The sequence below is a fragment of the Myotis daubentonii genome, chromosome 3 (genome assembly GCF_963259705.1).
Source record: "Myotis daubentonii chromosome 3, mMyoDau2.1, whole genome shotgun sequence".
NCBI classification, from domain to species: Eukaryota; Metazoa; Chordata; class Mammalia; order Chiroptera; family Vespertilionidae; genus Myotis; species Myotis daubentonii.
The window spans coordinates 190212177-190227464 of record NC_081842.1 but is presented as its reverse complement, the minus strand read 5'-3'; the positions used below and the strand labels follow the sequence as shown (position 1 = coordinate 190227464).

The following is a 15288-nucleotide window of genomic DNA, read 5'->3' as shown; positions in this document are numbered from 1 at the left end:
CCCTGTTTGCTTAGCATCCATCATTTGTTTCAAAAGAAACAAAAGTAATGGGCCTGAATATGTTTTCATTGTCTTACCTAGAATCCTGGCTGAAATTCTTGCCGGGGACACTTAACTAGCTGTGTGACCTTGGACAAGTCACTTAACTTCTCCGTGCCTTTGTTCCTCTATTTGTAAAATGGGGATAATAATCATATATTAGTATACATGTACATTATTACACAAACTTATTATGAGAAATACATGAGTTAAGAAATGTGAAGCTCTAAGAACAGTGCCTGGAACATAAAAAGCCCAGAAGAGAGGGGGCTATTATTGTTGTTAGTTGTTTTTGTTGTTGCACTGAACAGGGTTTCTGTTGTCAAAGCATTTACCTACCATTTTCTTCAATCCTTAATAATGTAATGAATGAAAAATGACAGCCAGCTTTTTTTTCCCCTGGACTGCGGACGATTTCCTTTTTCAAAGCACTGTGGCAAACGGGATCTCACTTGATCTTCCTAATTTTAAAACTCAGAAATCGGGGGGAAAAATGGACACATATGTTAATACCCTTTGTAATACTTTAAGCAATAATAAAATAAAATAAAATAAAATAAAATAAAATAAAATAAAATAAAATAAAAATGAAAAAGAAATAAAATAAAAAAAAACACTCAGAAATCAATAAGACAGCAATCACCATCCCCGCTTTTTGAATGAAGAAACTGAGACTTGCCCTAGCTGGTTTGGCTCGGCCTGCGGACTCAAGGGTCCCAGGTTCGATTCTGGTCAAGGGCATGTACCTTGGTTGCGGGCACATCTCCAGTAGGGGGGTGTGCAGGAGGCAGCTGATCGATGTTTCTCTCTCATCGATGTTTCTAACTCTCTATCCCTCTCCCTTCCTCTCTGTAAAAAATCAATAAAATATATTAAAAAAAAAAAAAGGAACTGAGACTCAACAAGTTACAATTCTAGTCCCAGGTTTCAGATCTCACCCTTCAAAGCCTAGCAGCTGTCCCACAAAACAGTCCCGGGAAAAACTTTTGATAAACCGCCTCTGCCCCCTCTTCTCCCCCCGCCCGCACCCCCCCCCCCGCCCTTCTGCCCCCCCAGCCCCAGCCCTAGAGCCGACACAAGGCATGCAGATAAGCCCTCTGCGCACGCGCGGCCTGCCTGAGGGCGGGGCCTCGGAGAGCGCCGGCCCCGCCCAGGCCCCGCCCAGTCTGAGGCGCGGCGCTCGGGACTCCAGGCGGGGAGGTAGGGAAAGGCGCGGATCCCCCTCCTGGGGCGGTGTCCGCGACGTGGCGGGGCCCCGAAGGCCTGATGCCGGGGAGGGAAGGTGCCGATTCCCGAGCGCCTTCGCCTCCGCCGCCATTTTGCAGCCGGAGCCCGCAGCGGTGGGAGGGGAGGCTCCCGTGGGGCCCGGCCGCGCGGGGCGGCGGGGGGCGGGCCGGACGGCGGAGGGCGGCAGCTTGGCCGGCGCGGACGGCGGAGGGCGGGGCCCTGGCGACCGGGCTGGGACGCCGCTGTCCCCGGGCAGGGGGGGGAAAGCCCTGGCCCGGAGGCTGGCGACGGCGCGAGGCTCGGGCCTCCCCCTGCGGGACTGGGGCTGGCGCGCCCCAGTCTCTGGCCGCGGTGTCATGATGATGACAGCAGCCCCCTGTCGGGAACAGCGCGCACCCGAGTATGAAACGCTTTCACGTGGGTTTCCACGGGGTCCTCGCACGGGAGCACAGGGAAGGAGGCCAGGGAATGGACTGTTGTCCCATTTTGCAGACAGAAAACCAAGGCCCAGAGTGGGGAGATGTGCGTGGGGATGCCCAGCGAGGTGGTGGCGGTGGGAGACAGGTCTTGCTCCTCCAAGTGCAGCCCCCCTTCCCTCCGGCCACTCCGCCGCACCTGTCAGAGGAAAGGGCGGAGCGAAGGGATTAGTTAGGGCGGCCAATGACTGGCAATTCTTTATTTTTCCCCTCCTTTCCTTCTGTTCCTCTCCCCACCCCCCATCCCCCCACCCCCCCCCCCCACCACCCCCCCTTCCCTTTCCTTTCCTTCTGTTCCCTCTTTCTGTACCACCCAGGTCAGAACTAAGAAGTATTCAGAAGCCAAGTCATGGATCCACCTGCACGTAAAGAAAAGTCCAAAGTTAAAGAACCTGTCAGCAGAGTTGAGAAGGCCAAGCAGAAATCAGCCCAGCAGGAGCTGAAGCAAAGACAGAGAGCAGAGGTGAGGTTGAGGAGGAGGCCTGCATACCTGTCATCTGCTGGAGGTGACGCAGAAGAGAGAAATCGTCCGCCTGTGATGGGGAGCCCCGCCTGCCTGCAGGCAAAACAGGCGTCCCCCAGGTTAGAGAGATGATCGTCGAGGGCCCGAACGGTGAAGTGCCAGCCCGTGGTGGCATGCCAAGTTAGTGTAGGGTCTCCGGGTGACTCCTGGGGCAGAGGTTTGTGCTAGGGACCCGAGGGAAGGGAGAAAGGAGAAAGAAAAGGGACATGTGAGGGCGGGGTCAGTGAGAGAGCACGTGTCAGCCACCCCAGCACAGACGTTCTACTCCCACCGGTGTGTCCTTTGGTCCGTCAACGCTTACCATCAGTTTGTGAATAAAAAGTTGAAACTGTCGCCCATAACCACCTGAGCCACACCGGCCAGGCCGGTATTACGTTTTTTCTAGAATTATTTGTCTTCTTGTTGGTGACCATTTTCGTCACTGTGGAATTCCATTTTCCTTAAAGATTAGAGGATTTTATCACAATAAAAATGTTTTTATGAAAAAAGGTTATAGGATCATTCTAGCTTACTATTGATTCTAGTCAGTTTCCATCATTTTACTTTCTAGGAATTTATTTCATTTACCTTTCCAAACTTATTGACACCAAGTTCATAATGTTTGCTGTAATCTCTATTACATCAGTATTTATGTGGTGTGTGGTTTTTTTAATTCTAATAGTATTGTTTGTGCCTACCCCCTTTTTGTCTTGGATCAGTCATGTCGGAGGTTTGCTTTAGCATTTTCAGAGAACCACCTTTTGGTGATCCTCTCTATTGTACCTCGGGCTGCTTTTCCATTAACTCTGCTATTATCTTTTATGTGTCTCACTTCTCAATTTCTTTATTTGCCCCTTTCTTGTCTTTTTAATTAATCAAGAGTTATTTTCCCTAAACACAAACATTCCCTTCATTTATTTTTGTTCTACAAATCGGGAAGTTATATGATGTGTCTGTTCTGTAGTGGACCGGTTGAGACTACAAGGATAAACAAAGATGAGGACTAAGGTAGAGCCCCTGCTCTTCACCTTAGAATGTCTGTTGCAGTTTTTGTTCCAGCCCACTGTCTGTCCTGGGTCCATTCTCACTGATGTAATAGATGCCTCCTATGTGGCCTGTCATCTCTCCTCCCCCCACTCCATCCCTCACATGGTCTCCAGTTATCTTTCCCAAAGCCCAGATATAATCAGGTTGCTCCCCTGCACACCTATCTTTGGTGGCTCTCCAGAGTCGGCCAGATAAAGTCCAGGTTCCTTGGCATAGCATTTAAGTCCCTGACATACTCTTCTTGCTTTCTCCAGTTCCCCAACCCTCCTATATAATATCCTTCATATTAGCATACTTGAAGTTTCCAGAACTAATCCTGTACTTTTCCATTATATTTATTTAATCATAATATCCCCCGTCCCCATCACCTATCAAGTCCCTTCCCCAAACTCTATCTGTTCAAATCCTACAGATCCTTTAAAGGGCCAGATTAAGTCACCTGTTTCACTGCTTTCCTGATTCCCCAAATGGAATGAATATCTGCTTCTCCTGTTCCCTTACTGGTGCAGTTCCGGCACTTTCAAGTGGCGCCGCCTGTTGTGTCTGAAGATAGGTCGAGCAGCTGCTTCCATTGCTAACACATCTTTTTCTCCCCTTAGATTTATGCCCTTAACAGAGTCATGACCGAACTGGAGCAGCAGCAGTTTGATGAGTTCTGTAAACAGATGCAGCCTACTGGAGAGTGAGCCACCCGTGTTCAAACCAGATGGGACCCCTGAAGCTTTGTCTGTGAGCTCAGTACCAGTTTTAAGCTGAGGTGGCCCATGTGGAGCCTGACAGAACTAGACAAGGCATTTGTGTTATTCCTAAAACTGGATAAATCTGAACTTCCTATATGTAACTTCTGCTTCACTGGTTCCTCCAATTTGAATTGGCCCAATGCTGGCTGAAGAAACTTGTTTTATTCTCTAAGATAATACTCTTATTTTTTAAACCTTTTTCTATTGTTTGAGAAAAATCAGTGTTTCTTGTGAAACTGTAAATCTCCAAAAATACAAATAAAATGTGTGTTTGCTCATACTTTAGTTGGGGGTGCCTAGCCGTAAGAAATGGATCGATGTTATAAGAGAGGAAAAGTGAGGTAAGCCGAGGGAACCCTTGCTCCTTCAGGAGGGGAGTGGAAGAGAGCGGGAGAAAGACTGTGGCTGCTTCCAGTTCTCATTCTTCCTGGAGCTGAAACTCTGCAGTCCCCTGATCCTCCGTTGGTAGCCACACAGTGTAAATCTGTGCCCCTCTACTCCCCGATGAGCTGCTACTCAGGGTCAGAGCTGGAAGCCGGGGTCCTCTCACCTTGCAAGTGTGGACAGCTAGCAGCAGGCCTGCACCAGCAGGAGAAGAGGGCAGGCATTGCTTTTTCATTTGGCAGTGACTTCACCAGGCCTAGAAACGGATTTAGGATGGGGATATTCAGGCTGGGATGTCGGAGCTCATGGATGTTTGTAAGATTCGTACTGCATTATACTAACATTGTATATAGCTCTCTAGAATGTGCAACTAAATCAGTTCATCTCCGAAGTAAACCTTTTTGAGTGCCAGGTATTGGCAGACAGCAGAAATCCAAAAGGCATGTTTATGAAGGAAGTTACAATATAGTGAGACACAGACATAGTCATCTAATTCTGCAAAAATATGTATCATAGAGAGATGAATAGAGAGCAGTGGAGAGGGAGAGGGACTGTGTTCCTGTAGAGCCAAATCAGAGCAATGTGGACTTCTCTGGATTTTTATTTTTAAATCCTCAATTCAGTGTGAAAGCATATTTGCCATATACATTGTTCTGCAAACTTCAAGAAGTTAGTCCTGAGGTAAAAGTGCTCTGGTGCCCAGCTGAGGGAAAGGTGGACAGCCAGCAATCCTTTGTATACCATCCGGAGGTAAAAGTCAAGAGAGTGCTGGGGTTTGCTGCTTTTAGCAGACCTATGTTCTTTTTTGAGGTGTAACTTTAGGGTTCCATAGATATTGTTTATTTCTATTCACTTTGGATTTTAGAATATGAATGGCATTTTGAATATCTAGAGTTTAGTACTTTAGACCTTAGGAAAAAAGCATATAATGAGGGCCTAGAAGCCAAATGATCCTTCAAGCTTCCAATATGACTAATCTCTAAATGAAGCAAAAGGCAGAAGCTTTGTTGAAATAATTACAGAATTTAAAATTGGGCAACCTGATTGTCCTATGACTAGCTCTGCTTTATGGAGCCAGAGTATGTAAATTCATTGCAGCATTGTTTACAACTAGAGGCCCGGTGCACAAAAATTTGTGCACTGGGGGGGTCCCTCAGCCCAGCCTGCCCCCTCTCACAGTCGGAGAGCCCTCAGGGGATGTCCTACTGACGGCTTAGGGGGGAGCGGGCCTAAGCTGGTCTGGCCTCCCTCTGCAGGAGGCCACCAGGCTGATCAGGGGAAGGTGCCACTCCCATCACCCCGCTGCTGCTGCCACTGCCACTGCCACCGCTGGCCACTGCAGCTTCCAGCCCTCAGCCATTGCAGCCGCCAAGGTGTTTTCATCAACACAGACTCCAGTCCCTTCACCACAAAAAAAATGACAACTTTCTTTAGGCATTTTCAAGATGTCTCTTTCATAGGATATGACATTTCTTTCTTTCTTTTTTATCCTCCCTGAGGATATTTTCCCATTGATTTTTAGAGAGCATGGAAGAGAGAGGGAAAGACAAAGAGAAACATCAATGTGAGAGGGACACATTGATTAGTTGCCTCCTGCATGAGCCCTGACTTGGACCCGTGGCACAGCAGCCGTGGGGGCTGCTGATCAGGCCCTCCCCTGGGGCAGGCGCACGGAGGCCCTCACCGCGGCCCCGCCCACCCACGCCTGCTGCACAGGCAGCCTGCTGATCAGTCGTTACTATGACGGCATCTCGTACAATTCGCATATTCCTCTAGTATTAGTATAGATAGCCAAGATATGGAAGCAACCTAAGTGTCCATTGATAGATGATTGGATAAAGAAGAGGTGGTACATATATGCAATGGAATATTACTCAGTTATCAACAATGAAATCTTACCATTTTCAACAACATGGATAGACCTAGATGGTATGTTTAGAATAAGTCAGACATAGAAAGACAAACGACATATGATTTCACTTATATGTGGAATCTAAAAAAAAATAAAAACAGCCGAATCCGGTTTGGCTCAGTGGATAGAGCGTCAGCCTGCGGACTGCGGGGTCCCGGGTTCAATTCCGGTCAAGGGCGTGTGCCTTGGTTGCAGGCATATCCCCAGTGGGAGATGTGCGAGAGGTAGCTGGCCGATGTTTCTCTCTCATCGATGTTTCTGGCTCTCTCCCTTCCTCTCTGTAAAAAAATCAATAAAATATAAAAAGAAATAAAAAATAAAAGAACAAACAAAACAGAAACAAACTCATAGATATAGAGATGGTTGCCAGATGGCAGGGAGGTGTGGGCTGGGTAAAAAAGGTGAAGGGATTAAGATGTGCAAATTGGTAGTGACAAAATAGTCATGGGATATAAAGTAGAGCATAGGGAACAGAGTCAATAATGTTGTAACAACTATGTATGCTGCCAGGTAGGTAATAGACTAGACTTATCTAGTAGACTAGACTTTGTATGCTATGTAAATGTCTAATCACTGGGTTGTACCCCTGAAACTAATATAATATTGAATGTCAACTGTAAGTGAAAAAATTTTTTTAAAGAAATGCTATGTGGCTGGTGTGGCTCAATTGGTTGAGCATCGTCCCATGAACCAGGAGGTCATGGTTCAATTCCCAGTCAGGGCACATGCCCAGGTTGTGGACTTGATTCTCAGTAAGGGGCGTCAAGAGACAGCCAATCAATGTTTCTCTCGTTGATGTTTCTATCTCTCCCTCTCCCTTCCACTCTAGGAAATCAATAAAAACATATAAAAAAAAGAGAGAGAGAGAGAGAAAGAAAGAAAGAAAGGAAGGAAGGAAGGAAGGAAGGAAGGAAGGAAGGAAGGAAGGAAGGAAGGAAGGAAGAAAGAAAAAGAAAGAAAGAAAGAAAGAAAGAAAGAAAGAAAGAAAGAAAGAAAGAAAGAAAGAAAGAAAGAAAGAAAGAAAGAAAAGAAAGAGAGAGAGAGAGAGAGAGAGAAAGAAAGAAAGAAAGAAAGAAAGAAAGAAAGAAAGAAAGAAAGAAAGAAAGAAAGAAAGAAAGAAAAGAGAGAGAGAGAGAGAGAGAGAGAGAGAGAGAGAGAGAGAGAGAAAGAAAGAAAGAAAGAAAGAAAGAAAGAAAGAAAGAAAGAAAGAAAGAAAGAAAGAAAGAAAGAAAGAAAGAAAAAGAAAGAAAGAGCCCTAGCCAGTTTGGCTCACTGGATAGAGTGTTGGCCTACAGACTGAAGGGTCCTAGGTTCAGTTCTGGTCAAAGGCTTGTACTTCAGTCGCAGGCTCTATCCCAGGCCTTTCTTTCTCTTTGCCTCTCTCCCTCCCTTCCACTCTCTCTAAAAATCAATGGAAAAATATCCTCAGGTGAGGATTAACAAAACAAAACAAAAAATAATAAGAAGAAATACCTTAGTGAACTGAGTTCCACCCCATTACTGGATCAATACCAATTCTGATGAGTTTCCTTTCCAAGGGATTAATCTTAGTGCAAAAGGTCACACAACTGGTTATAGAGCTGGAATGCAAACCTGGCCCAAAGTGAGCTTGGAAAAAATTCTGTTCCATCCGACATGAACAACTGTTGTCCTGAAGGGGTTCAGATCCCTGAATAAAGGGGAAGAAGGGAAGGCTGCTGGCCCTACTATGGGCTGTTCTGGTTTGAGACACCATGTATCTACCACAAGCACAACACAGGAACAAGGAAAGATTTAGTGAGGATAAGGCAAGTCTTGGCCCAACAGGCTGGCACAAACCACACAGAAGCCAGAAGGAGTGGGAAGAGCTGTTTAGTTTCTTAGATGCGCTTCTTGCCTAAGACACTCTGTCTTGCCCCACAGAACATCTGGAAAGAAGATGTAGGAGAGAGACCACATCAGGCAATAAAAAGCAATTATTGAGAATGGAGAAAAAAACAGTATGATGACACCTGGAAGGAGAAAGAAATACAACACTCAGTTTTTATGAAGCTTTCTTACATGTATTTCCCACCCTCTCCTCTCTCATCCCCAACTCACCTCCAAGATAAACTATTTTTTTCCAATTCTCAGATTCCAGGATTTCATCATGTGGGTAGTAGCTCTGGTCCATCATGAATAGAATCATAAGTGAGGCCATGCAGGAGAGAATGAACGTGTTGCCTTTGGTCAGAAGGGAGGTGGAGGCCAGAACACAGGAAGCATAGGGGCAGGGTAGACCCTTGTATGTGAAGGAAAGGCCGCCTGGGGAAAGAAAAGATGGGGATTAGCTGTGTCCTGCTGATCTCAAGGTATCTGCATGAAGCAAGCCCCTGTCACCTTTGGGTTTTCCCTACCCCTCACTCCAAACCCCCTTAATCTCAGGACAGTAGCAGGCTGTAAAGCATTTAGCTATTCATGGAGATGGTGCATGGGCTTTGCATTGGACCCCCAAGGCACTAGTAAAGCAGACGGCCAGGACCAGGGGTGTGCCTTGGCCCTAGGAGGCCTCTGTAGAAGGGCCCTAGATCTAGGCTGTGTCTGCACTCCCTGGCGTTGGAATCTTAGGCAATTGCCTTTGCCAGAGCTCCGTATCTCCACCTGTTTTAGGAAACTGGAGTACGACCTCTGGGTCTAGAAGAGTCCAATTCCATGTGCTTCATCCAAAGGTTACGTAGTGAGAAAAAGGCATAGCTGGCCCAAGAATGAGGGCCCTAACCTCCCCCGACCCCACCCCACCCCCACCCCGCCCCCGACCTCCTCAGACTAGGGCTCTTCCAGTGCAGCCTCCAGCCTCCAATGGGTCTGGGGCACAACAGAAGGAAGGAAGAGGGACTTTATAAAAAGGAGAGGAGTCAGTTACTGCACTCAACAGTTCCTCCCCCTCCATGGTTCCCAAGCTCAGACATAAGGCTGGGTTTCACTCACTAGCTGAATAAAAACACAGGCGGAAAGAAGCAGCTAACACATAGATGATGGCCAGGAACCCATTCAGAGGCCCATCCACGCCTAGGAGCAGGGCTGAGGCCAGGCCAAAGGTGGTGAAGACAGCGAAGTCATTCAGCTCAGCTCCTGCTCCAGAATGCCAAGGTTAGAACTTACACCCTCTGATGGGGGTGCTGGGATGGTGACAAGCACGGTCTGAGGTCCCAGAAGGTAACATCTATTCCCCTGGGTTCTATAGATCAAAGACTGGTCTTATTCTGGCTCCACCTTAGAATGACCATGTGGCCTTAAACAAGTCTTTCCTGACCCAGGTCTTAGTTCCACCCTTTAACATGCAAGGATTGGACTACAACTGGATACAAATTAAGAAAATATGGACCCATTTTTTCAAGCAAAATCTGACACAAAAATATTTTTTTGATCAACTGCTCTGCTTGGAGTAATTTTTCATTTCCCCTCTCTCCCACCATCATAACCACCATTCCCACTCCCAGTTCTTGAATTGGTTCTGAACAGGAATTCAGGGGAGACAAGACAACTGAAAGCCAGGCTAAGGATAACCAGAGATCAGTAAGCGAGCCAGCAAAGGAGCTAGATCTAGGCTGAGGGGCTCCAGCTCCAACTCTAGGGTTGCTTCTGCTATACTCAAGGGATATAAACAGGACTGGTGACTGATAAAGGCCTGTGAGTGTTAGACGATGAAGGAGCTGACCTGACAGGGGAGCTCCTGGGGTCAGGGTTTAGGGGTCTGAGGCCTGGACTCACCGGATTTGGAGCAGATATTGAGGTGCCTGGTGATTGTCCTGACTGCCATGTCCATTAGGAAGCCGATCAGAAGCATCCAGGAAGCACAGCTGGATTTCCTGGTGTGGGCCCAAACAGGACAGCTTTCACAGACTCCACTGGACAACCATTCCACACACCTCCAGTACACTAGTACACTTCCTACGTTTGCACGCATACACACCCCTGCGAGTTTCCCACAGTCACATCCTTTCTGATATACACAGCTTTATATGCCATGCGCATGTGCATGCACACACACACACACACACACACACACTCACACACACTTACATTCCTTCTATTCTCTCAACCCACAATCTTGAAGTGATGCCCAAACCTCCTAGGTCCGTGGTCGGCAAACTGCGGCTCGCGAGCCACATGCGGCTCTTTGGCCCCTTGAGTGTGGCTCTTCATAAGCCTTAGGAGTACCCTAATTAAGTTAATAACAATGTACCTACCTATATAGTTTAAGTTAAAAAAATTTGGCTCTCAAAAGAAATTCCAATCGTTGTACTGTTGACATTTGGCTCTGTTGACTAATGAGTTTGATGACCACTGTCCTAGGTAATCACTAAGGTCCCTCCCAACTCTAAGTTTCAGGTATATTCAATGGCCCAAGGGTCTTTTCTAGCCCAGCCTCTGCAAGTGCGTATATTACTGTGAATTCTCAGATAAATCACTCCCCTCTTTCGCTAGGCCTTTTTGTTCCTCCATCTGTAAAATGAGGGGTTTGTACCAAATGATTTCTTTAACACATATAATAGTAGGCCTATTCGTATTATCATTTCTCCTACTGTGAGTTTTGATAGTTTAGATCTTTTAAGGAATTGGTCCATTTCATCTAGGCTATCAAATTTGTGAGTACAGAGTTCATAATATTCTTTTATTATACTTTTAATGTTCGTGAGATCAGTAGTGATGGCTCCTCTCTCATTTCTGATATTGGTAATTTGTGCCTTCTCTGTTTTTCTTGGTTAGCCTCGCTAGAGGCTATTCAATTTTATTGATCTTTTCAAAGAACCAGTTTTTTGTTTCATTGATTTTCCCTATTAATTACTTGTTTTCAATTTCACTGAGTTCTGCTCTAATTTTTATTTTTTACTTCTTTCTCTTACTTTAAGATTTAATTTGCGCATCTTTTTCTAGTTTCCTACAGTGGAAGCTCAGGTTAGTGATTTTAGGTCTTCCTTCTTTTTAATTTTTTTAAAACTATTTTTCGAGAATGTTAGGTTTATAAAAAAAAATTAAAAGGAAAGTGCAGAGTTTTCCCATATTTCTCCACCTCTCACATATGCATAGTCTCCCCATTATCAACATCACTCACCAGAATGGTATATTCTGTTTCTTGGTACATAACCAAGGATGAACCTACATTGATGCATCATAATCAGCCAAAGTCCATAGTTTACCTTAGGATTCATTCTTGGTGGTGTACATTCCATGGATTTGGGCAAAGGTATAATGACATATACCCATCATTATAATATCATATAAAGTAGTTTCACTCTCCTAAAAATCCTGTGCTCTACTGATTCGTGTCCTCCGCAAGCCCCCTATCCTTTCTGGCAACCACTGATCTTTTTATTCTCTCCATATTTTTTTTTCCGACTATGTAGCCTTTCAGATTAGCTACTTTCATTTAATAACATGCATTTAAGTTTCCTCCATGTTTTCTCATGGCTTGATAATTCATTTCCTTCTTGCACTAAATAATATTCCATTGTCTGGATGTACCACAGATTTTTTTTATCCATTCACCAAGTGGAGGACATCTTGGTTGCTTCCATGTTTTGGCAATTATGAATAAAAGACCATAAACATCCAAGTATAGATTTTTGGACATAGTTTTCAATTCATTTGAATAAATACCAAGGAGTGTGATTACTAGGTCATATAGTAAGAGTATGTTAGTGTGTAAGGAACTGCCAAACTATCTTCCAAAGTGGCTGCACTATTTTACATTCCCACCAGCAATGAATGAGAATTCCTATTGTTCCACATCCTCACCAGCATTTGCTATTGTCAGTGCTCTGGACTCTGGCTATTGTAATAGGTATGTAGTGGTATTTCACTTGTTTTACTTTATATTTTCCTGATGACATATGATGTTAAGCATCTTTTTAATTGGGTTATTTTCCTATTGTTAGGTTTTATAATCCCTTATCCAATTTATCTTTTGCAAATATTTTCTCCCAGTCTGTGGCTTGTCTTCTAATTCTCTTTGCTTCTTCTTCTTTTTAATCCTCACCTGAGGATATGTTTTTATTGATTTTAGAGAGAGGAAGTGAGAGAGAGTAAAAAATCAATATGCGAGAGAAACACCAATTGGTTGCCTCCTGTGCCCCAACAGGGATCGAACCCACAACCTAGCTATGTGCCTTGACTAGGAATCAAACCTGCAATATTTCGGTGTACAGGATGATGTTACAGCCAACTGAGCCACCTAGCCAGGTCTGTCTTCTAATTCTCTTGATGTAGTCTGTTGCAGAGCAGATTTCTCTTTTAGTATATGGATGTAATGCTATGAATTTCTGTCTAAGTACTGCTTTTACTGCATCTCACAAACTTTGGTAAGTGATACTTTCATTTTCTTTTAGTTAAAAATATTTTTTTAATTTCTCTTGAGCTTCTTTTATTCATATATTATTTAAAACTGTGTTTAACCTTTACGTATTTTGAGATTTTCTAGTTATCTGTTATTGACTTCTAGTTTAATTCCATGTGGTCTGAGAGCGTATTTTATATAGTTTCTATTCTTTTAAATTTATTAAGGTGTGTCTCATAGCCCGGAATGTGGTCTATCATGGTGAGCTTGAGAAGAATATGTATTCTGCTGTTGTTGGATGAAGTAGTCTATAAATATCAATTGGACCCAGTTGATTGATAGTGCTATCAGTTCAACTATACCTTTACTGATTTTCTGTCTGCTAGCTCTGTCAATTACTGACAGAAGGGTGTAGAAATATCCAACTATGATAGTAGAGCCATCAATTTCTCCTTGCAATTGTATCAGTTTTTATCTAATGTATTTTGATGTTGTAAATGACTCCCAAGAGCTCTTTCAGATCCAATATTTGAGGATTCTACGCTTCTGTCCAGCACATGCTCCTGGACCCCTCTGAAAGCAACCACCACAATCTCTGGCAAGCCTGCCCTAGGAGGCCATTCCCAAGTCTGCACTCTGACTGCAATGCTTGGGTGGCCCAGTACAGGGAAACAGAAAGCCTGACCCCAGACCTCAGCTGTCCCCAAACAACCTCATCGTTTCCTTTGTTTAGACCTATACCTGTGTGTTTAAATGAACTGGGCCCATGATAATAACATAAAAAACACACTCCCAGAAGATTAGGCTAAATTAAGAAAATAAAGATTTTCTGCTGCAGGTATGCCTCACTTTGAGACTCCCTAAACCCAGACTTAGAGAATCATAAAATTTTCAAACTGGTAGGGAACTTAAATATCATGAGACACAAATCCAGAAAAGCCATCCGCTGATGATTATAGAGATTCAAACAGATTAGGAGGATGTTATTTGCATTATAAAGGATTTATCTATAAAGAGCCAATTTGCCAACACATTGAAATATGACTCAATTTATAGAAATACCATTTGCTTACAACTTTTTGAGACCCATATACATGTCTCAGATTTTCCAGAGCAGTGTTAATTTTAAATATTCCACCAGATCATGTGTTCTTGTTTAAGAATTTAAAAATTTGAATGGTAGTGTACCTACCCAATAATTGTGTAGCAAGCATGTCAAACACGCGGCCAGCAGCTGGCGGCCGGCCAAGGCATGTGCCCTACCAGCCAGGAGTTTGACATGCTTGGTAAAGGCTACCAAAGCAGAGCCTCCTGATTTTCTCAAAAAAACCATTCTAGACTGCCATATCTGGAAGGAACCATAGAGATCATAGTGTGAGCTCCTTGTTTTAAAGATGGAGAAACTGAGGCTCAGAGATGTGACCTAGCCAAGGTCACATACTAGGTTGATGATAGAACTGAAGCTAGACTCTTGGCCCCTTGACTCCCAACCTGCCACACTTTCTTCTGCCCCCATTTGATCTCCATGTCTCAGTGTCCGGCTCTCTAGATTTCCCACTTCTGTCTTCATGCCCATGGCTGAGACCTTGCTGGGCCCCAGACCTACTTGCTGAGGCTGCAGAAGATGGAGAAGAGCCCCATGATCAAGTTGGCCAGCGACAAGACATTGGCAACATCTTTCCAGGAAATTTCATTCATCTGGAGGTGGTCTTTGGTCAGGAAGAAACTGGTGTGCTAACCTGTGGCCCAGAGAAGAGGGGCAATGGATTCCCAAGGTCAGAGTCCCAAAAGAGGCTCCTAAGAACCAGGTAGCTCCTGTTCCCCTAGATTTTCTCCCAGAACTTCACCCTCCAAACACTGTTCCACTGGCTGGGAACGAGGCAGACAGTAAGTAGGTAGAGGAGACACAGGAAGTAAAGACGAAGGAGTTGAAGCTGAGTGTCTTGGGAAAGCACAAGAGCGAAGCAAGTGAACCAGCACAACCATAGTTCCCATGCCTCTCTGACTACATCCCTTACCCCATAGTACAAACCTCCCTCTAGCCATATGCTGACCCTCATGGCACCCCATGACCCAGGGTATAAAAGTATGGGCCCTTCCCCCATTTTGAGCGATGACCCTTTTGTCACTGAGCTCTTTGTCATAGATGAGACTTTTTTTTTTAATTACAAAACTATTTTCAATACTTTGATGAGCCCCACAGGAATAAAAAGCACTGGAAAGGGGTAACACGCACACCCCAGGAGTGGCCCAGGGGAGAGAGGCTACCTGAGGGGAAGGAAGCACAACAGGGACCCGCTGCAGATCCAGCCTCCTCTGTCCTGCAGGCCACGCTCACGCCCTCAGGACAGGACTGCAACTGAGGTGCCTCAAGGTTCTGGATCTGACAGGCCCCAACCAGAGCGGCAGGCCCAGCTCCAACAGGGGAAGGAAGAGGTGAGAAACAAACAAAATGAATGTGGATAGCAGAGACTATTTCACAAGGCGCTTCCACTGTGTGCTCTCTTCTGATGCTGACGATTTCAGGAGACAGTGCTATCATTCTCCCCATTTAATCCTCACTCATTTTTTTTCAATATATTTTTTATTGATTTCGGGGAGGAAGGGAGAGGGAAAGAGAGATAGAAACATGAATGATGAGAGAGAGTCATTGATCAACTGCCTCC

General features: G+C 44.9%; 2 protein-coding genes across 5 annotated transcripts; one reads left to right on the top strand and one right to left on the bottom strand.

The window, feature by feature from the left end:
• The first annotated feature begins 1160 nt into the window (after positions 1–1160).
• On the top strand, positions 1161–4311 carry SVBP (small vasohibin binding protein). Of its 3 annotated transcripts, none has more exons than XM_059689816.1 (3): positions 1161–1239; positions 2060–2205; positions 3891–4311. In XM_059689816.1, the coding sequence occupies exons 2-3, from the start codon at positions 2092–2094 to the stop codon at positions 3975–3977; spliced, it is 201 nt and encodes a 66-aa protein (XP_059545799.1). In that variant the 5' UTR covers positions 1161–1239; positions 2060–2091; the 3' UTR covers positions 3978–4311. The 3 variants fall into 3 exon arrangements, with proteins under 3 accessions (XP_059545799.1, XP_059545800.1, XP_059545798.1); XM_059689817.1 differs by lacking the exon at positions 1161–1239 and adding an exon at positions 1457–1683; XM_059689815.1 differs by lacking the exon at positions 1161–1239 and adding an exon at positions 1458–1666.
• Positions 4312–8162: 3851 nt separating this feature from the next.
• Positions 8163–14705, bottom strand: TMEM269 (transmembrane protein 269). 2 transcript variants are annotated; one of them, XM_059689813.1, is made up of 5 exons: positions 14229–14705; positions 10057–10154; positions 9274–9417; positions 8407–8610; positions 8163–8318 (listed from the first exon to the last, which is right to left on the bottom strand). In XM_059689813.1, exons 1-5 carry the CDS (start codon positions 14318–14320, stop codon positions 8179–8181), a joined length of 678 nt encoding a protein of 225 aa, XP_059545796.1. In that variant the 5' UTR covers positions 14321–14705; the 3' UTR covers positions 8163–8178. The 2 variants fall into 2 exon arrangements, with proteins under 2 accessions (XP_059545796.1, XP_059545795.1); XM_059689812.1 differs by lacking the exon at positions 14229–14705 and having other exon boundaries at positions 10057–12621.
• Between the last annotated feature and the right edge of the window lie 583 nt (positions 14706–15288).

What these genes read in the sequence shown, in the direction of transcription:
- TMEM269 (XM_059689812.1), bottom strand. Translation starts at nt 10,252, where the DNA reads ATGCGTGCAAACGTAGGAAGTGTACTAGTGTACTGGAGGTGTGTGGAA. An exon ending in CAATATCTGCTCCAAATCCG is followed by an intron (nt 9,418 to 10,056) that starts GTGAGTCCAGGC and finishes ATTCTGGAGCAG; the next exon opens with GAGCTGAGCTGAATGACTTC. An exon ending in CCTGTGTTTTTATTCAGCTA is followed by an intron (nt 8,611 to 9,273) that starts GTGAGTGAAACC and finishes TTCTTTCCCCAG; the next exon opens with GCGGCCTTTCCTTCACATAC.
- SVBP (XM_059689816.1), top strand. Translation starts at nt 2,092, where the DNA reads ATGGATCCACCTGCACGTAAAGAAAAGTCCAAAGTTAAAGAACCTGTC. An exon ending in AGCAAAGACAGAGAGCAGAG is followed by an intron (nt 2,206 to 3,890) that starts GTGAGGTTGAGG and finishes TTCTCCCCTTAG; the next exon opens with ATTTATGCCCTTAACAGAGT.